Raw genomic sequence first — 23,163 nt, forward strand, 5'->3', positions numbered from 1 at the left:
CTATATATGTAACAAACACCTGTCTATAGAGACCACATGTTTATATGTAACAGAAACCTGTCTATAGAGACCACATGTATATGTAACAAACACCTGTCTATAAAGGTCACATGTATATGTAACAAACACCTGTCTATAAAGGTCACATGTATATGTAACAAACACCTGTCTATAGAGACCACATGTATATGTAACAAACACCTGTCTATAAAGGTCACATGTATATCTAACAAACACCTGTTTATAGAGACCACATGTATATGTAAGAAACACCTGTCTATAAAGGTCACATGTATATGTAAGAAACACCTGTCTATAAAGGTCACATGTATATCAGAGTCAGATTAGACAGGTTATCTGATTACCCAGGGTCAGATTAAATAGGATACCTGACTACTCAGGGTCAGATTAGACAGGTTATCTGACTACTCAGGGTCAGATTAGACAGATTATCTGATTACTCAGGGTCAGATTAGAAGATTATCTGAATACTCAGGGTTGTGTATCTGAAGCCACCAAATGATGACAGAGATGAATGTTGTGTAGATATTTAGTACAAGTCCCAACCCCTTGTCCATGCATGGGGTAATTTAAAAAAAAAAAGTAGTAATATGCCTCCTTCCTGATTAATTTTTTTTCAACAAATTCACCATATCTGTGGTTTAGAATTACGAGGCCTGCTCCCCCAAAAAGTTGATCTTGGTGTGTAAATCTGATAAACACCCAGTCGGTGGGCAGTAAAGGAGATTGACAAGGTATAGGTTTGATATGTGAATAAATAACAAATTGTAAAAAAAAAAATATATATAAACATAATGAAAACAGAAAATACAGGTTATCAAAACACACCTTAATAATATTGACTGTTGTATTAGAAGGAAAAGACAAATTTAAGTATTTTCCATGTTTTTTTTTATTATAAGGGTCTTTCTATAGCTACCAAGCATTCATCTGCCAGTCTGCCGCCGGACTTATTCAAGGTTTCGTGCTTCAAACCTGTCATCAGAACTTGTCTTTTTAAAAGTCGTAATTCTTAAGATAATTATATACCTCATGTCAGAAAACCCTGAATGACTACAATGAGAGAATTATCTCCCTTACAGGTGCCAATCATTTTAAGTGACAGTTAAAATAACAGGTTTAGGACTTAGATAGTCAATTTGCATAGATTTCTAAAATATGTCATTTCCATTCATGATTTATAGTTATTCAGTGACATATATACATAGCTCCTACCCTGCCACTCAGTGATAGGGACATTGATATCTACAGTTGAATATTTTCTAAATAATCTAACATATTTATTTGTGCTATCAATTTGTTTCTTATATCTTTTATTTTCCATTGAAACTATATATATTAATAAAAAGAAAAATTATTCTACAACAACATGTCTTTTCAGCGTTTTTGTCGCATCTTGCTGATTCTTCAGACTGAAGAATAGCCAAGATATGACTTAAGGGCTAAAGGGATCAAACTGAACAATTTTAAAATATATATTTACATCATACGGCATCTTTTATCCATCCAATTCAATGGTTGGTAAAAATTTAATAAGGAAGGGAGACATGTCTGTGAGAATGAGAGATAAAGAGAAATGAGCAGGAAAGATATAAAGAAAGATGAGATGAAATAAGGAATATTGAAGGAAGATACTCAGATGAAAGAAAATGAAAAATGAGATGTGACGGAATAATGGGGTTTAATGATGAAGTTTGATGTTGAAGATGAAATTTGATGATGAAGATGAGAAATAATGATGATGACAGATGATGAAGATGAGATATAATGTTGAAGACGAGAAATAATGATTATATAAGATGATTTAGAAGGGAAATAATGATAATGAGATATATGTATGATAAAGACTTGGAATATGTTGATGATGATGAGAAACAATGATGATGAAGATGAGAAACAATGATGATGAAGATGAGAAACAATAATGATGAGATATAATGATGAAGATGAAAAACAATGATGAAGATGAGGTATGATGATGAAGATGAGGTGTGATGATGACGATGAGCTATGATGAAGATGAGGTGTCATGATGAAGATGAAGTTTGATGATGAAGATGAGGTGTGATGAAGATGAGCTATGATGATGAAGATGAGGTGTGATGATGAAGTTGAGCTATGATGAAGAGGATAAGATTGAATGAAGATCCTAGGTACACTTACTTTGTCTGTTGGTTCTTTACACTTGGATGCCATGTTGAGGAACGCTCTCTGGGCATCGGCTGTCTTGGTAACGACATCACACTGCAAATACAAATTCACATGATATATATATACTGTAATTGGGGGGGGGGTTCAGGTAACTTGTTCAGAGTCAGGTAACTTGTTCAGGTTCAGGTAACTTGTAAAAAGTATCGAGAGGGGAAAATAAGATCACATATGATGTGGTCTCTTAATCCAGTTTAAGGTAACTTGTAAATAGTATAGGGAGGGAAAATATGGTCATATATGATCATGAGAACGAGTCGCTTAATGGCCTAACGAGTTGCTTAATGGCCTAGTGTATCTTCCGCAAGATATACATACAAAGGGTGTACATATACATACTGTAATGTCATATACTAGCTATATAGGTAATGTGTTATAAAAGTCACATTTCCTTTATGTAAACCCACCAGATAGAATTTAAGTGGCATTGATCTGTCTGTAAATGCCATTGACCATTATGACAAATATGTGTAACCTTGAGACCTTGTGATAGTGCATTCATCAATATGGCAGTTTTCATCTAACTAATCGTGCTGCCCAATAATTTGATGTCAGGGATTTTTTTAATTGGATCTTTACTGCTCAACTTGGGACACATGCATTTCTATGGGACTCACCCAAATACCATATATACTTATCCTCAAATTAGCCCCCTCCCCTAGTGTTAAAGTTTAGTAGTAAGGTTTGCCATGGAGAACACAGTTAACTTACAATTGTAAGATTGATAATTCTGCAAAAATGAAGGGGGGAGGGGTTATTTGCTGATAAATACAGTACCCAGCATACACTATATCTGTTAGTTGTCGGACTTATCAAAATTTTGAAAATGTTGTTCTGGACTTGCTTGTTAAGTACAATCAAATGTAAATCAGTTTTAATATTGGAGTTTTAGTATAAATAACCAAGACGGCCTAAACCCTAACCCGTACATTTAAAATGCCATATCGAATAAATTTGTCAAACCATACTTGTGTATGAATTTTCATCTTTCCACATCTCGCTGTGTCAAAGAAATTCATCTTCCATTTGTCATCCAGATCATCAACGATAAGAACTGCCTTATCAATGCTAACAAACTTAAATGTAGTAAAATATGTATTTGACAAAGACGTCAATAAAGCTTGATTGGTATTGTCGGGTTATGTAAAAGAACTGCTTTTTACTTTTTACGTTAATTTAACTGTAGAATATGTAAGATTCCATCATGCGGTACATTTATTTCCTCAACTGTTGTTGTGTTACACGTTTCGCATCAGATACAGCGGCCACGGTATCTCAGTCAGTTAGAGAGCTGGCCAAGTAGTCTCCGGTGGTGCGTGGTTCGACGCTCCCTACCCATGATAGTTTGTGTTTCTTGGGAAGCTGAGGAACTAGCCAGTTTGTGTCGTCGTGGTTGTGTCCATGGGCAAGACATTTTACCATGATTATTCTGGATTGCATGCAATGGGCCTCCCGTATGTTGTTCGGTGAGGTAGTCACCAACTACTACAAGAAGACATTGCATCAAAATGACCCTGGCTCTTCCCAGGATGATAAACCCAGCAAACAAACAAACATCAGCTAAAGCAGGCTTCGGGATAAATAGAATCTATCAAAGTCTTGTACACCAAGTACCTGTTGACACCAAAGTTGACCCCTAAGTTGACCCCAAAGTTGACACCAAAGTTGACCCCTAAGTTGACCCCTAAGTTGACACCAAAATTGGCACCAAAGTTGACACCAAAGTTGACACCTAAGTTGACACCTAAGTTGACACCAAAGTTGACCCCTAAGTTGACACCAAAGTTGACCCCAAAGTTGACCCCTAAGTTGACCCCAAAGTTGACCCCTAAGTTGACCCCTAAGTTGACCCCAAAGTTGACCCCAAAGTTGACCCCAAAGTTGACCCCAAAGTTGACACCAAAGTTGACACCAAAGTTGACCCCTAAGTTGACACCAAATGGACAACAATTCCAATGGGCCTTTAACTGTTTCATGAGCTAACAGGTAGTTTTTTCCTGTTAAATTTTGGTATGTCAATACTTTATAGCTATAACAATGGAAACAGATAGAGACATTCGCTATCTTCGTGAATCTATTTCCAATAGTTCAAAACATGGTACAAGTCTTTTTTTCAATTAGAAAAGACACATGACCTGAAATACTTTTAGACTTTTAAAACAATTAAGAATTTCCCTGTGAATCTATCTCCCTCATGTGTTGTGTCTCTAACCTTTACATAGCATAGTGAACTGATCCGATACAAAGAACAGAAGAACCTAAGGTGGTCGTTAAGGGTGTTGAAGGTTACAAATACATTAAGGTTAATTGTTTCACTTGTTTCGAGTGTAGAAGGGTTAATTAGGGGCAGTATTACAACCTTCAATGCCATAAGTCTAGTCCAGGAAATTACTTTTCTACATTATTTGTAAAAAGGATAATTTCCCGTGTAGAATTATTCTGTGAAAAGAATTCGACCAAAGAGTATATGACTCCAGGTAATCAAATATCACTTAGCGAGTATAAATGTCCGTCTGTGTCTGGAATAATCCGGTCCAGACGTTTCTCCTTGTCGATATGCTTTACAAACACCAAACAAGTCTAAGTGACTCTGAGTCAAACCTAATGTTATAAGGTTTTAAAATTGAAAAGAAAACAATAGGTTATTCTCTAACCAGACATATACCAACTGGTACTATAGACAAAATATGAAAAATGTTGAAATTTAAGTTTAAATCAAAGAGACAATGCTGTTTCGGAGACCAATTCAATCCCACAATGCATTCTCTGATCAATAGGGATATGACAGTGATCAAATCTTTTTAACCAAAAAAAATTGCAGAATGCTGTTATCTGATAGGTAGTGTATTATAGGGGGCGGTGAAATGGCTGTTGACAGCCTCAGACCATGGCCACCATTAACAATTTACGAAAAGAGTTTTATGACACATAACGATATTGTCATTCTAATGACGGAGGACGCACTTAAGGATCTCAACTGGACAGAAGTAGAAAGTGTACTGAAGAATAACAACAGAAATATTTAAATCCAATGACCGAATTAGAAGAATAATTAAATATTATAACATTAAACTTAAAGAATTTTAGAGCTGACAAGTGAGGACGGCTCTGGTTTATAAAACGTCCCACACAATAAAGCATTTTAAACTGTCATACTAAGTTCATCACGGCCATTTGAATAGTTTTTGTGACACTTCTGTCATGATGAAATTCATCAAAGCCTACTTACCCCCCTAAACATTTCTACAATAGGAATATTGATAACTAATGGATTTTTCATTCTCGAACGAAGTGTCTTGGTGTTTGCAATGACTTGGTGGAAAATTTTTCAACTGCTGCACAGAATTTTCAAGAACTGAAGGAGTTCTAATCAAAACTAGTGGTAAATGAAAAGACAGCCATACGCAAAGTATGTAATCCCTACAGTCGCGTAACAAATCTAAACCATAACCATGGCTACATCAACACAATCACTGAAAAAATGTCTTCATTTATTGTAAAGTTACAAAATACCATTGACATTTTCATTACCTTAGTCTAAATATGGCTCATCAATTAATTCTAATAAATATCATACCAGCTACATGAAACCTGATAATGATGTACCTGTTTCTGAAGTACAGACAACTGCCAACATCTGGAAAATCAGGTTGAAATCAAATCATAAGGATGACAGAATGATAAACAAATTCAACCATAAATATATCGGGTATTTAACGGGAAAGAACCTGTTTGTTATGTTTCCGAAAACCAATTTATTCCGAATATCTCAAGAAAATCTGCTGAACAAAGAATCTACAGTCTAGGGCTCCAGTGCTTAGATGACATTCCGGACAGAACCCATTTGTTTTTAATGAGATATTGTTTAGAAATATTCTGATTGGAAAATCAGGTTTACACCAAGATTCTCAACCTTCCGATATTCAACCACAATACAGTTTAAACAAAATAGCTCAACAAGTTTGGAAAAGAAATTCATTTATTTAAATGTACTGATATATATTTACCGTATTTGACCTAATAAGAGCACCTGCCATGATAAGTATACCCCACAATGGTTTTTTTTCAGGAAAAGATGATGTGTGGGCCAATCGATACATAAAACTAATTCTTACTTTACTGCATCATGATCTGCCTAAATAATTTTGTCTTTTTAAACAAAGATTATTTTTTTTTGATAAATGAAGGTGATTTTTTAATGTTATTTTTACCACCAAGAGGTTGAATACAGTATATATTACTGATAGTGGTAGTAAATGTCGATGTCATCCACAAAAGAGATGACTAAGGCAACAAGCATACTAGGTATTGTTAAAGATATGCGTGTCCCTAGGCCTACTGTCCCCGGGGTCCTAAAAATAGTATTTAGTGACCTTGACCAAAAAACCCTCAAACTTGAACTGGTCAGAGATTTTATGTTCTTTATCCTTGTGTAAAATCCTTCGAGAATGAAGGCGTTAGAGCATCGACAAACTTTTGTGCTATGTTTGGTTTGTTTTTGTTTAACGTCCTATTAACAGCCAGGGTCATTTAAGGACATGCCAGGTTTTGGAGGCGGAGGAAAGCCGGAGTACCCGGAGAAAAACCACCGGCCTACGGTCAGTACCTGGCAACTGCCCCACGTAGGTTTCGAACTCGCAACCCAGAGGTGGAGGGCTAGTGATAAAGTGTCGGGACACCTTAACCACTGGCCACCGCATGCAGCCCCTTGGTGTTATGTACACAGGTACAAGATGGACGGAGAAGAAACCTACAGTCCCCCCCCCCCCCCTCCCCCCCCCTATTAAAATCAAATTCCTTCTGAACAAATATTTATAATTTGCCTCGACAAGAAGCCAGTAAGTTAATCTGTTTAAATAAAGAAATTAACTTATTCTGAAATCTGACTCTATATTGAATATTTGTAGAAACATATAGGTATATATTTGAGAGTTAAGTTAATATGTTTTAATTGGCTTATTTTGTTTTTTTCTTTGTTTGTAAACAATTTGTTTTTGTCTTTTCTGTACTTCATACCTGAACAATTGAGGTACGTTTCTGATAAAGTACCCATGTACTCTCTCAACTGTTAGAATATATTCTATTTATCTAATATTGCCACGTAAAAAATAATTGTGGCGCGTGTCTTTTTAACAATAGACATTCTTTCAAACAAAAACATTGCTAGGTGTATTTTTAATTTTATCTTTCAAAACGTGCATTCATGATAGCCGAGCTAATTAACACCTTCACATGAAAACACTGGCACTGCCTCACACAGGAAATATTGTGTTTTAATCTCACCAAGTTAAAACTTTTGTTAAAATGTAGTCAACTAGAATCAATTTCATAAACAATTGGCCTTCCTTCACTGTTGTCTTCTATTGTCTGTTCCTGAGGTGTCTACCAGACACGAACAGGTGATTATTTCAGGGAGGTCCACAGCACTCAAAATTTTATTCACACCTAGGTTTTCGATAGAAGGATTCTGGTACATATGCATCTGATATTGTGTATAATGGTGTGAATAACCCTACAAACTCATGTAAACTTTACTCAAATCAAGGTCGGAAATTTAGCATTTTTGATAGACTACCAAATATGGCTATATTTGGTTTAAACTTTACATTTAGTTAGAACAATATCTATTTATTACCAAGAAAATTGAAATAAATTTTCAAAATTTTCAAATTATTTTCAATGATGATATACTTTTATATATACTTTTTTTTATATTCTTATACATAAGGAAACATAAACTGTCACAAAAAAAAATGATCTTGTTGTGAAATGTTATTAAATTCCATGCTACTTATAATGTCAACATGGGCAAGACACTAACAAAGGTCAAAGGTTAACATAGACTAAACAGCGACAAGGGTCAAAGGTCAACACCTTGGCAATGACATAGGTAAGAAGGATGTGGGACTTACCATAGTTTTGACATCTCCTCCAATCTTGGCACTGAGGGACTGGAAATTGGCAAATCCTCCTTTAAGGAGGTCATCAAACGCCTGAACATATGGGGCTGCTACATCTGTAAAAACAAGACAAGGTCATTCATTAGAGGTCATCTGTAAAATACAAGGTCATTCATTAGAGGTCATCTGTAAAATACAAGGTGGTTTATGAGAGGTCCACTGTAAAATACAAGGTGGTTTATGAGAGGTCAACTGTGAAATACAAGGTCATTCATAAGAGGTTATCTGTAAAATACAAGGTCATTCATTAGAGGTTATCTGTAAAATACAAGGTCAGTCATTAAAGGTTATCTGTAAAATACAAGGTCATTCATAAGAGGTTATCTGTAAAATACAAGGTCATTCATTAGAGGTCATCTGTAAAATACAAGGTCATTCATTAGAGGTCAACTGTGAAATACAAGGTCATTCGAATTCGTTAGAGGTTATCTGTAAAATACAAGGTCATTCGTTAGAGGTCACAAGGAGACACAACATCCCTATTTTTGAGTTTGGTACTGATCCTGATAAAACTGCTGTGAATCCTAAAAGATACCAGAGGTCTCATGTAAAAATCCAAGTAATGAGTAAGGAGGAATGATCGCAACACGGAGTTTCGTCCAGAAATTTATTCCTTGAGTTGTTTACATGTTTCGACTAGAAGGTAGTCGTCATCAGTTGACGACTACCTTCTTAGTAAGTCGAAACATGTAAACAACTTAAGGATAAAATTCTGGACGAAACTCCGTGTTGGAATCACTCCCTCCTTACTCATATACATTTACAGTATACATCCATTACAAACCAAAGAAAAGTTTAGTCATCAATTCTGTTGAAATATGAAACTATAAGGTTACAGAAAGTGATTGCACCTAGCTGACCAATATGATAAAAATTGGATAACGTTTAAATATTGACCAATAAGAGGCCAGGAAATGACCGGGTAATTTTGTTTAATTACAACATGAACAAAATATGTTTTCATAGTGCCGTATATTCTACATCTGTCTACCAATGCTGTTTATTGGGGTCCATATTTAAGTTACAAATCTGGTTGTCCTTTGGTCATGACAGGTTTCTGCAAAATTTCATCGAAATTGGTTCAGTGGTTTTTGAGATATGGATTTAAGTAAAAAATGTGAACAAGTTTACAGATGGCATGGACTGTAGTGACTGACTAAACAAGATGGTAGAGCAGGTCATTGTGACTCGATCTTTGGCCTTTCAGACAGTAATTACAATTAGTGCAATCATATTTAGCAGAATACTGGGGAAGATTCTATTTCTGAAATATAGAGGTTTATAGTATATTATAGTCATCTCCAGGAAAAGTATTGCGCCGCAAATCACTGTGTCGGTAATTCTCAGTTAATAACTTGTATTACAGGTCCACAGTAATATTGAAGATATAGAATTTCGAAGTCGGCCTTCTGTTAAAGTCATCAAGTACATCTTCATGAGACAGCGAAAATTCCTCCGCCCGACTGACGGCTGTATTTACCCGCTAAAACTAAAGTATACTATTTGAAATATTTCACCAAACCTTTTGACAGATTCAAAACTGTGTGAAAACCATCATTATAAAGCTATATAGTACCACCTTCAAAACTAAACTGAACATGTAAATAGCAACATTTATAACACAAAATCATGTGAAAGTCATTTCCTTAAAACCTTTTTTTTATAACAGACTTGTGCCAAAGGTTGAGTTAATTAGTATGATAACTACATTCCAGCATTTCATTACTTATTTCCTGTCAGGACAAATGCTGGCAAGAATGATGACATACGAGAAAAGTTAAAAGCAATCAAGAATGATGACAGAGGAGGAAAGATGAAAGCAGGCAAGAATGATGACACAGGAGGAAAGATGAAAGCAGGCAAGAATGATGACAGAGGAGAAAAGATGAAAGCGGGCAAGAATGATGACAGAGGAGAAAAGATGAAAGCAGGCAAGAATGATGACAGAGGAGGAAAGATGAAAGCAGGCAAGAATGATGACAGAGGAGGAAAGATGAAAGAAGGCAAGAATGATGACAGTGGAGGAAAGATGAAAGCAGGCAAGAATGATGACAGAGGAGGAAAGATGAAAGCAGGCAAGAATGATGACAGAGGTGGAAAGATGAAAGCAGGCAAGAATGATGACAGAGGAGAAAAGATGAAAGCAGGCAAGAATGATGACAGGAAGAGGAAAGATGAAAGCAGGCAAGAATGATGACAGAGGTGGAAGAAAGATGAAAGCAGGCAAGAATGATGACAGTGGAGGAAAGATGAAAGCAGGCAAGAATGATGACAGGAAGAAGAAAGATGAAAGCAGGCAAGAATGATGACAGAGGAGGAAAGATGAAAGCAGGAAAGAATGATGACAAAGGAAGAACAATGAAAGCGGGCAAGAATGATGACAGAGGAGGAAAGATGAAAGCGGGCAAAAATGATGACAGAGGAGGAAAGATGAAAGCAGGCAAGAATGATGACAGAGGAGAAAAGATGAAAGCAGACAAGAATGATGACAGAGGAGGAAAGATGAAAGCAGGCAAGAATGATGACAGAGGAAGAGGATGAAAGCAGGCAAGAATGATGACAGAGGAGGAAAGATGAAAGCAGGCAAGAATGATGACAGAGGAGGAAAGATGAAAGTAGACAAGAATGATGACAAAGGAAGAAAGATGAAAGCAGGCAAGAATGATGACAGAGGAGGAAAGATGAAAGCGGGCAAGAATGATGACAGTGGAGGAAAGATGAAAGCAGGCAAGAATGATGACAGAGGAGGAAAGATGAAAGTAGACAAGAATGATGACAAAGGAAGAAAGATGAAAGCAGGCAAGAATGATGACAGAGGAGGAAAGATGAAAGCGGGCAAGAATGATGACAGTGGAGGAAAGATGAAAGCAGGCAAGAATGATGACAGAGGAGGAAAGATGAAAGTAGACAAGAATGATGACAAAGGAAGAAAGATGAAAGCAGGCAAGAATGATGACAGAGGAGGAAAGATGAAAGCAGACAAGAATGATGACAGAGGAGGAAAGATGAAAGCAGGCAAGAATGATGACAGAGGAGGAAAGATGAAAGTAGACAAGAATGATGACAGAGGAGGAAAGATGAAAGCAGGCAAGAATGATGACACAGGAGGAAAGATGAAAGCAGGCAAGAATGATGACAGTGGAGGAAAGATGAAAGCAGGCAAGAATGATGACAGGAAGAAGAAAGATGAAAGCAGGGAAGTTGATGACAGTGAAAGAAAGATTACAGAAGGCAAGAAAGAAAGAAAAAGATGACAGAAGATGACAAAAGGAAAGAGAGATGACAAAGGAAGATGACAAAGAAAGAAGACAGAAGAAAAGAAAGATGACAAAAGAAAAGAAAGACTTCTTAAAACAAATCAAATTTAGAAAGTGTGTAAACATCACAGCTGATTAACATTGGATGGTTAGGGAAATGGGTCTTTATATCCAGGCTATGTAGTGTAAAGATATCTATAAGGGGTCGCTTATGTTAATGTTTAAATCCCTTTCTGATGCCGATATAATTTGATGTCAAATGTACTCTACATAAATACTCGAGACGTGGGCGGGCAGCAGTCACATCAAATGCATGTGCTTTCCATGTCACATCATAGCTTCATTACGCGACACAAAGCGAATTGTTGACGACATAGTATGGCCGCCACACATAGGAATGTAGGGTCAGTCTGCTGCATGACAGTATCAACAAGAATTTGTTTATACTTAAACATTCAAACATGTTCAAACGCAGTAGAGTCATTTTCACAACCCTCTAATCATTCTTTAGCACCTTTGTGATCAAAAGATTATCCTGGAATTTTGAATATTAATTTTCAGAACATAAATCTTTGATATTTCTCACATTGAAAAGGTTCAGACGATGATTATGGAATTTCTATAATAATTTTCAAAACAGAAATTTCACCGGACACTTAAGATTGAAGCATGCCTGGCGGATTTAATTACGCCTTTGGGTAATAATTTCTATAACCTATCTTAGACACCTATATCTTCAAACAAATTCATACTGTAATAGTGCCACTCACTTTCTCTGTGATCAGAGATTCACCACGTACCTTACAACGGAACTATTGACAGGTGGTATGTACATGTGATTATGAATTACGTACACACAAAACCCTTCTGGAACACAACTGTGCACCCCCCCCCCCCCCCCCCCCTCAACCCCCCAACCCCTTTCTTCCACAGTAAAAATACCACAACTAATGCATTTTTGTATGTGTTTACATTTCAAGACAGTCAAAAATCTTTAAAAAAATCACATGCAATGTCTTCACATTGCACCCTCCCCCATCACGCTGGATTTCCTCGACCCACATGTTTCTGGAGTTGATTACCAGATCTATGACATTTTGATTAGAGCTATGACAGGAAACATGTAACACCACCCATACCTAATAACCAATACCACAGCAGAGACATTTATAGGCATTTCTTTTGCAAGTGAATGCATGTGCATTGCATGTCATAATCGTATGAAAATTGGTTGTAGAATCGTCCTGTCCTGTTTTACGCTGTAAGAACTATGGTTTGATGTTACAGCCTTTTACACAAATACCACATGTATGAACACAGATCTAGATCATGTGTTCAGTTTTACAGAAGAACAACCAGCTGAACATTGTAAAAGAATAACCTAAACATCGTTAATGTAGAACCTGAACATCGTAAACAAACAAACTTAACATCGTTAGCTAACAACCTGAAAATCGTTAATGAACAACCTGAACATCGTAAACAAAAAACCTGAAAATAGTTAATGAACAACCTGAACATCGTTAATGAACAACCTGAAAATCGTTAATGAACAACCTGAACATCGTAAACAAAAAACCTGAAAATAGTTAATGAACAACCTGAACATCGTTAATGAACAACCTGAACATCGTTAATGAACAACCTGAACGTCGTAATCAAAAAACCTGAAAATCGTTAATGAACAACCTGAACATCGTTAGCTAACAACATGAACATAATTAGCTAACAAACCTGAAAATCGTTAATGAACAACATGAACATCATTAGCTTACAACCTGATCATCAATAAAGAACAAACTGAACATCGTAAATGAACTTGGTTTATTCATTTTTATTCATTTTGTTTAACATCCTTTTAACAGCCAGGGTCATTTAAGAAAGTGTCAGGTTTTTGAGGTGGAGGAAAGCCGGAGTACCCGGAGAAAAACCACCGGCCTACAGTAAGTACCTGGCAACTGCCCCACGTAGGTTTCGAACTCGTGGCCCAGAGGTGGAGGGCTAGTGATAAAGTGTCGGGACACCTTAACCACTCGGCCACTGTGGCCCCCTCTTAAACGAACAACCTGAACATTGTTCAAACATGGCAGGGCCCAAATGTGGATATCAATTAATAATATACCATTACTCATTCAGTTACTTTTAAGGGTTCTTATTGTTGATTTTTTTTTTTAGAAAATTAACAGAGAAAACCATGATTTGTTTCATAATTTCTTTGAAAATTTCATCAGTAAAGTTCAAACTTTTGGTAAAACTTGCAATAAAGCCCAGCTTTTACACTTCTTCAATAGTCAGAAATCCTGATGTTATATAATGGCATGGCCTCAGTGTTTAGCATAATGTAAGCAGACCTTTATCAATAATCTGTCTGATTGGTGTTGTTACCTGCAAAAAATAGATATCTATTATAGTCTGCAATTATTTTATCATATTTTCATGAAAAATACATTTCTGACATGAAAATGTCTTTTTTTTTTATTCTTCAAAATTCTGGCATTTAAAAACCTCTGTCAGATCATTGCTTTTATTACCGTGGCAACGCCTCTGAGAAAACCCCCACCTTATCATAGACAGGGATGCTGTATCAACCTTTAAGATATAAGAATCTGAAGATGTAAATTTTAAATTTTGAAATATTTTCAAATATTTTTCGGCTGAAGAAATACCTGGTCTAGCTCAAAGCAGTGACCAGATGTCGAGTGGGCGGACAGAACCATCGGAAAATAAAGATATTTCACAATGATGAACGTATGGAGTTATGACAAACCACTTTAATATAGGATAGAGAGATTACAGGACATCTCGGTGATGATTTATCGCCTACAGTGGCCTGGTTCCTGTTTTACTGTCAATACTATCTCACTACCAGAGTTTTATACTGGTACTTTTATACACAATTTGTCTGTAGGTTTTTGCACATTTAAGAATTTGAATACACATTTATAATGGTGTATAACGACCTGTTTTTATAACAAAACACATCAATTCTGTTTTCTTTGACAATCACTTCCTTTTCCTTGTTCATGAAAAAGTTTTCTAAATTGATAATTTCTCATTCCAAATTTCTATAATAAACGTAATATAGAACGTTTTGACATCAAGTTTACATTGAGTTAATTTATGTTGCATTGTTATTTTAATGATATTTTATTTTACAGAAAAAAATTGTCATAATCTATTTATTTGACTTTGATACAGCATTAATTCTTGATAAAAGATATTAATTCAAATAGCCCTTAAATAGTTTTTCCAAAGAAAAAAATAAATTAGAAGCTGTTGGTCATTTCTATATCAAAATATAATCATTATATTATTTTCAACAATCTTCCTTTGTAATAGTTTGATCAATGATATATCGGCTAACATCTTTCCTTGGGTTACATAAAATCTGTATAAGTTATATATCAATAGTTCCTACAGACTGACATCTTTCCTCGGGTTATATAAAATCTGTATAAGTTATATATCAATAGTTTCTACAGACAAACATCTTTCCCCGGGTTATATAAAATCTGTATAAGTTATATATCAATAGTTCCTACAGACTGACATCTTTCCTCGGGTTATATAAAATCTGTATAAGTTATATATCAATAGTTACTACAGACTGACATCTTTCCTCGGGTTATATAAAATCTGTATAAGTTATATATCAATAGTTACTACAGACAAACATCTTTCCTCTTAAAATCTTACTAAACAAGTCCTTCGAACAGACTGTCTTATTTGTGTGATATATCTTAATAGCATGGGCGAATTTTGTAAAAAAAAAATAATGAAATAGCTGTCTTGGCAAAAAAAAATTACATTGACATACATGGAGGGAAATATTTCCAAAAAATTATTCTGAAAACTGTCACCCAAGCAAGTGATTTCAATAAATTGTCCTTCATGAATAGGGATTACCTCCCCTTGCACATAAAACCCACTGCAGTGTTGTGTAAAAACGCCTTTTATTATAACAATATCGAGGTGACGGGCCAAGGCTACACTACAAGGTGAGTTAACACTTTCTAACTTCTCATAGCCAGCTCCCAATCTTTAAAACATAACTTGTATTTCAGCTGGAGAGCTGTGTGTTACTGCCACCTGTCCAACTGTTGTTAGACATTTGAAGATAATTTACAAGTAAGTGTGAGATTAATTTGAAAACATGATCTTTCAACTGTTTTTTTTTTCAATAGAAAGAAATATCTCTAAAAAGTACACAACAAGAGGTCTAGCGTGTTCTTTATCACTCATCTATATCAATTATTGCAGTTGATGACCTTAAAGTATGTCAAGGTCAAATACATAAACATTAGTTGAATATATATACTTACTGAATACTACATATTATATAAAACACTAATAGATATATTATTTTTGTTCAATAAAGTTATTACCCTGTGTTTAATTGTTCTTTCTTGATAGATTTTAATTTTTGATTCTGATGACCTTCAGAGTTGGTGAAGGTCATTTATTACAATAACCTTTCTCACAGTTTACACAACTGAAAAGAAAGATGTCCGAACAGATTTGGAAAGATGGACTTGGTATCTTGTTTACTGGGTTTATCAGCTCATGAACAACTAGGGTCATAATTTGTGGGGGGTCTTGTAGTAGTTCGTGACTACCTCACTAGGGAAAGAGTCTTGCCAAAGGACACAACCATGACAGCATGTACAGGCCCATTCCTCTTGAAATACAAGAGGCCCATGGGCCTTAACGGTCATCTGACTCTAAAGACCCTTATACTATTGTAGTTTACATTCTCTGTAGCAAGTATAGTGACACTTGGATTTTGCACTGAACCGAAAAAAATCAACACTTGGTCAGGACCATCTCAGGATGATTTCAGGTAAGTAAAAGCTGAAAAATAACAACACTTTGTTGGCCCCTCTTCCTTAATATCCTCACCAATGTCCAGCTCAATGGCCCCAGTGGAACTGGAGAAGAATTTTAAAATGTGTTTTTCAAGATGGCTGCCATGACGGCCATCTTGAATTTCTGACCGACCCAAAAAATAACAACACTTGGTCAGGCAAGTTTCAGCTCAATCCCACTGTTGGAATTTGAGAAGAAGTTTGAAATATGAAAAGTTTACGCACGGCGACGGACGAAGCATGATGACTATATATATATATAGTCGAACCACACACCCCAGACCTTCACCCTGAATTTAGATGGGTCATTAAGCTAACTGAAAGAACTATATCGCCACCCGATTTCCTTGTAAGGGCAGTGTATGAAATTATATATGAAAATTCCTTAGACAATATGTCTACAGAAAATTCAAATCCCATAGCCCAAGTCATTTTTCGATAGACCAATTTTTTTAAATATTGTTGAAAGTAGCGTAACTGTCACGCAAATGCTTGCATCATCCAGTAACAACACACTCTTATAGGTAAAATAAACTCTATTGTAAGCTCTGATTTCATATGATCATTTGTCAGAAAATAATGGAATGTTGTTTTCATGAATTGTAATGTAAGTCAGGACTCAAACTTTTCATAGCCAATGGGGCCAACACTTTGAAATTTTACACAGACCAACCAGGTTTTCTATAGCCTCGGACCATCGGACCACCGAACCACCTTTACTTTCCAACACTGTAAGGGCACATTACATCTGAGAAGATCAGGAAGAGAGATACAATATCGTTTAGTGATGGTTTCCTTCTAAGCAGAAAGCATAGGCTAGGAATGCCAGACGGACGTATGCTTAGGATTGTAAAAGTTCACAGGTACTTAAGCTGATATAATTATCATAACGATATATATCAGCTCACCACATACACATCTCTAAATTTTTCATCTAAACTCCTGTTGTGTCCCCAAAATAATGTCGTTTTTTTTACTTGTTCTAAAATCACTATTCAAGCATTTGTATGACTGGACAAATTCCGCATCCCCCTTGATTAAATATTTAATGAAGATTTGTTGATTTGAATTATAATCCTATTTTGGATTTGTAAGTAACAAGAGGACATGTCATATCAATGGCTGTGTTGAGACTGTGACCACCGGGAAAGCTAATAGTACACACCAGACTGTGACCATCGATCGATCGCTAAAGCTAACGACACAAGACACTGATTATACGGGATATAATGAAGTGTTGATTGCTAGATGGACTATCCTCATCTCTAAGCTGATGCAATCCCCGAAAACTCTTTAAAAAATAATGAAACTGACATCTCTGTCACAACAAAAACTGATGGCAGTTGAAATATAATTCTGTGTCAATTTCAAAATGCAGCCATGCAGTAATTTGAACTCTTGACCTCTATCTCGATCATTTAAAAGATTCTTCAATATGAACATATATAACCTGGGTGAGGAAACTACAGAACACTTTGATCTGTCCAATATTATGACCATTCATCACGATTAAGAAATCTGCTGCTAATCTATCCATTCCAATGACCACCCTGATATAAACACATTGTTTTAAGGACTGATTTTGGTTTGTTTTTGTTTAACATCCTATTAACAGCCAGGGTCATTTAAGGACATGCCAGGTTTTGGAGGTGGAGGAAAGCCGGATGTACCTAGAGAAAAACCACCGGCCTAGCTACGGTCAGTACCAGGCAACTGCCCCACGTAGGTTTCGAACATGCAACCCAGAGGTGGAGGGCTAGGGATAAAAGTGTCGGGGCTCAGCCACCGCAGCTGAATGTGATAAAGAAATAAATGCGTTTTTATAATAATATATATCTGAGTAGATATAATTGTCCCTAAAAGCTTTGATGAAAGGTAATATTTTGTAGACACACTATATATAAGTTTTTATGTTTGTTGGATAATTTGATGATATTCTGTATCATAAAAAAGTTATTAGAGAGATGGCTATAGGCTTTGCTTGATGCCCCATCCTTTTGCATTTGCAATACAATTTGTTGAAATCAAAATTGAAACAAGAAATAAAGGCTCCATATTGAAAATGTAATTCAAATTATCAGAAATTCTGCATCAACTAATGAATTAAAAGGAATCTTCTATTGTTTTTCTTTTCTTTCTCTTCATAAAATTGCATGCATGTGCAAATTATTATAAATTGTGGTTTTCTTGGTGAAGAAATATTCCTATAATGATTGAATTTCATGCTTGGGGATATGAAAAAAAATATATATAAATACTTCACTTGGTAATAGCGAAAGCAGACAGGAACAAGTAACAGGCCTATAGGGCAGATATGGTCCAACACTGTACAGTATCCATAAAATGATCCAAACATCACAGCTATTTCAATATCAAAAAACTCAAATAAACTTCAAAATCTGTATAAAGCATTACAGTACTGACACATTTTTACTGACTACACTGAATGATCCTTTATCACAGCATTGTTAGCTTAACCTGGTACATTTACCATTTATTTCATTAAATAAACATACCCTGTCATTAAAAACCAAGTTCTTAATACATAACTCATATTAGATTTTTTTTAATGATATATTCCCTTTAAATATATTTCTATTCTCAATTTATATTAAGCAATGAGTGATAACCAGGAAGCACTGTGTTAAAAGCTACTTTCATTATTTAATGATAAACCTGCGAAAAACAGGATTAAGTTCAGAAACAACACCCCAGAGTTTTCAAATTTCAGAAATAATTGGATTTACTTCTGACAGGGGAAGACAGATAAGACAGAATTATCATGTCAAAGTTTTATTTTCTTACTGGAACGGTCAGATACAAACAACCAATTATAAAGGATATCTTTGTGTAACTATATGCTGATGACAGGTAACTACCAAATCTTTATGTTTTTTAATTATGCCATTGACCTGTACACTGTATGTATATTGCTACCTTTCAATTTTATGTGTACAACTTCAATGAATGTTGGAAAACACAGATAAAAAAGAGAAAATGTCTGAGACATCAATGCCCCTGCCGCCACTTGACACCCAAAACATTTTTAGTTTGGTTTGGTTTATTTTGTTTAACGTCCTAGTAACAGCCAGGGTCATTTAAGGACTCTACACCAAGAAACACAGTTTGGTTAGGATCACATCAGCAGTTAATAAGATTATATAATTAGCTAGTTACATTGCATCAGGATAGGACGGGACGGGATGAGATGGGACGGGACGGGACGGGACGGGACGGGACGGGACGGGACGGGACGGGATATGTAGCCTTCATTATCAACATGTTGTTGTTACTTCATTCAATAGTTATAGTCAAAGATATGTTCCTATGGAATACATCAAACTACATAAATCCTTATCAAACACAAATGCTTCATCCTCCATACAAAAACAGTAACAGTGACCTTGACATTGGGAGACTGAAAACACCAACAGTAACTGTGACCTTGACATTGGGAGACTGAAAACACCAACAGTAACTGTGACCTTGACATTGGGAGACTGAAAACATCAAACAGTAGCTGTGACCTTGACATTGGAGACTGAAAACACCAAACAGTAGCTGTGACCTTGACATTGGAGACTGAAAACACCAAACAGTAGCTGTGACCTTGACATTGGAGACTGAAAACATCAAACAGTAGCTGTGACCTTGACATTGGAGACTGAAAACACCAAACAGTAACTGTGACCTTGACATTGGGAGACTGAAAACATCAAACAGTAGCTGTGACCTTGACATTGGAGACTGAAAACACCAAACAGTAGCTGTGACCTTGACATTGGAGACTGAAAACACCAAACAGTAACTGTGATCTTGATATTGGGAGGCTGAAAACATTGGAGACTGAAAACACCAGCAGTAACAGTGACTTTGTCATTGGTAGACTGAAAATACCAGCAGTAACTGTGACCTTGACATTGGTATACTGAAAATACCAGCAGTAACTGTGACCTTGACATTGGTATACTGAAAATACCAGCAGTAACTGTGACCTAGAGATTGGAGACTGAAAACACCAACAGTAACTGTGACCTTGACATTGGGAGACTGAAACACCAACAGTAACATGTGACCACAACATTGGGAGACTGAAACACCATTAGTAAATTGTGACCTTGACATTGGAGACTGAAAACACCAACAGTAACTGTGACCTTGACATTGGGAGACTGAAAACATTGGAAACTGAAAACACCAGCAGTAACTGTGAGTTTGACATTGGTAGACTGAAAATACCAGCAGTAACGTTAACTGTGACCTTCACATTGGGATACTGAAAATACCAAAAGGAACTGAGGTCCTGTGTTACCTCGACATTGGAGACTGAAAACACCAACAGTAACTTGTGACCTCGATATTGGGAGACTGAAACACCAGTGGAAACATACAAATTTGTGGGACAAAGGATTGATTCCTGAGCCGGGATGATTCCCTAATGAGATGTGAAAAGGTGTGGGGGCACCTATCTGACCACATGGGTTTTCTCTGGGTACTCAAGGTTTCCTCCCAGTAACACCCTCACACACATTTTCTGTCCAAACCAACAAAAGGATTCATGGCATAAGATTAGTTGTATTCTGATATGAATACAAACTGTATTCTGCAATAAACAATTATATTTTTATATCACCCTACTTTCCAATTCATGCACTCCCGACTGATGGATATGTTTTTCCTCTCTTCCCTATCTCCATCTGGCTCTGTACCACTGTATGATATATGTGTAGGATTATTGATTATAGATAGCTATATAGTATAACTGACTACCTGCCACAAAGGCAGACAATTTAATGATAGATGTTCTTATATATATATATATGTCTCATTTGAATTCACCCTAATTGAGACCATGATTCTGCTGTCACCCATCACTGACAAGAAACTAGCTACAAAGAATGGAGAAGTCTTCTTAAACCCAATTCCCTTCAAGAAACCTTAAAATCAGACAAAGTTTTCACTTTCTATCAATAGTTCCTGTCTACATGTAGCCTATTCTAGATACTTCTTGCGTTTAGCTTCTGTATGACAAGAGGTCCACGGGACCTGTTTAACTGTGAATAATGTGGCATGGGATCAAGCAAATTACTTCAAAATCATAGCACATAGCACAAGTAATTCATTGGTAATTATTGTCCCAAAAACTTCACGTCCAAAATGGGTTAAAAAATATTTTTAAGAAAATTGAAATCATTGTTAGAAAGTTGAATTCATATTGTCCCAGATCTAGACATGTCCAAAATTTCAATAAATGGAAATTATTTCCCAAAATTAAAACCATATTGGTCTTATATTTATCAGACCCCACATGAACATCCATGCCAAATATCGCCACAATCACATGTGATTTGACTGTACTGTACCCACTGATGAAACTTGCACCAAAACTTTCACAGTACGGACAACTTGTCGGACAAGCACAGTAAAGATTGACGGGTATACATAAGTTTTTTTGTGTTTTGTAAATTTGAAGAAATAAATGTCATTTTATTGTTTTTATGTCCTACTAACCAACTTTAAGTTTTAAGTTATAAACTTGTCTTAGATCACCACATACAACACACCTACAACACACTTATTACACACCTAAAACATGTACAACACACCTACAACATACTACACACCTACAACATACTACACACCTACAACATACTACACACCTACAACAGACGACGCACACCGACAACAGACGACTAGACACCGACAACAGAAGACACACCTACAACAACGTGACGACACACCGACAACAGTAGGACACACACCTACAACATGACTACACACCACAACACAGACACACACACAACTACACACACCTACAACACCACACACACTCAACATGACGAACGACACACCGACAACAGACGACGACACACCGACAAACAGAGAGACACACCGACAACAGACGGACGACACACCGACAACAACGACACACACCGACAACACACGACACACCGACAACAGACACGACACACCGACAACAGACGGACGACACAACGACACAACTACGACACACACACCACACAAACACGAACGACACACCACACACAGACGACTACACACCACAAAACAGACACACGAAAAACAACGACACCCCACAAACGACACACCAACCAACAACAACACCAAAGACACCCACCGAAAACAAAACGGAGACACACCGACAACAAGACGAACGACACACCACAACAGACGAACGACAACACCGAAAAACAGACTAGACCAACACCGAAAAACAGAGACGAACGACAACCGAAAAACAACGGACACACACCACAAAACGAACGAAAAAACCACAACAGACGAACACCGACAAAAACAACACAAAAACCTTTAACTACACAACAGACGAACACACACCGACAACAACAACACACACCCAAACCCAAGACACACCGACAAAACACGCCCCCACAACGACACACACCGACAACAGACGACGACACACCGACAACAGAGGACAACGAACACTACCAAACAGACAAAACACCGACAACAAACCAAAACCACAAACACACACACCCAACAACAGGACGGACAAACACCACAACAAAACAAACAACCGACAAAGACGACAAAAACCGCCCAACAGACGAACCGAAAACAACAACACAACAAAACACCACACAACAACCCCACCCCAACCACAACAACAAACACACCACAACAACACTCCCACACCAACAACCACAACCAACACCACAACACACCCACATCAATCAACACACCCCCTCACACACCACACCAGAACCACCAACTGCGAGACTTACACCTCGCCCAACCACCTCAACAAACCAACCCACTCTAAAACACCACCATATACCCCAACCCTACACCCCCACCAAACAACACCAC

The 23,163-nt window shown here is 36.6% G+C and overlaps 1 protein-coding gene across 1 annotated transcript in view; it reads right to left on the reverse strand.

The window, feature by feature from the left end:
• The window catches only part of LOC117316701 (adenylyl cyclase-associated protein 1-like), a 138,946-nt gene that overhangs the window by 91,160 nt on the left and 24,623 nt on the right, over window positions 1-23,163 (reverse strand). The window contains exons 3-4 of the mRNA XM_033871447.1: window positions 8,142-8,245; window positions 2,185-2,265 (exon numbers count right to left, since the gene is read on the reverse strand). Coding sequence (XP_033727338.1) covers window positions 2,185-2,265; window positions 8,142-8,245 — 185 coding nt within the window. The remainder of the gene's footprint in view (window positions 1-2,184; window positions 2,266-8,141; window positions 8,246-23,163) is intronic.

This window comes from Pecten maximus, chromosome 18, assembly GCF_902652985.1.
Source record: "Pecten maximus chromosome 18, xPecMax1.1, whole genome shotgun sequence".
In the NCBI taxonomy this organism is placed as follows: domain Eukaryota; kingdom Metazoa; phylum Mollusca; class Bivalvia; order Pectinida; family Pectinidae; genus Pecten; species Pecten maximus.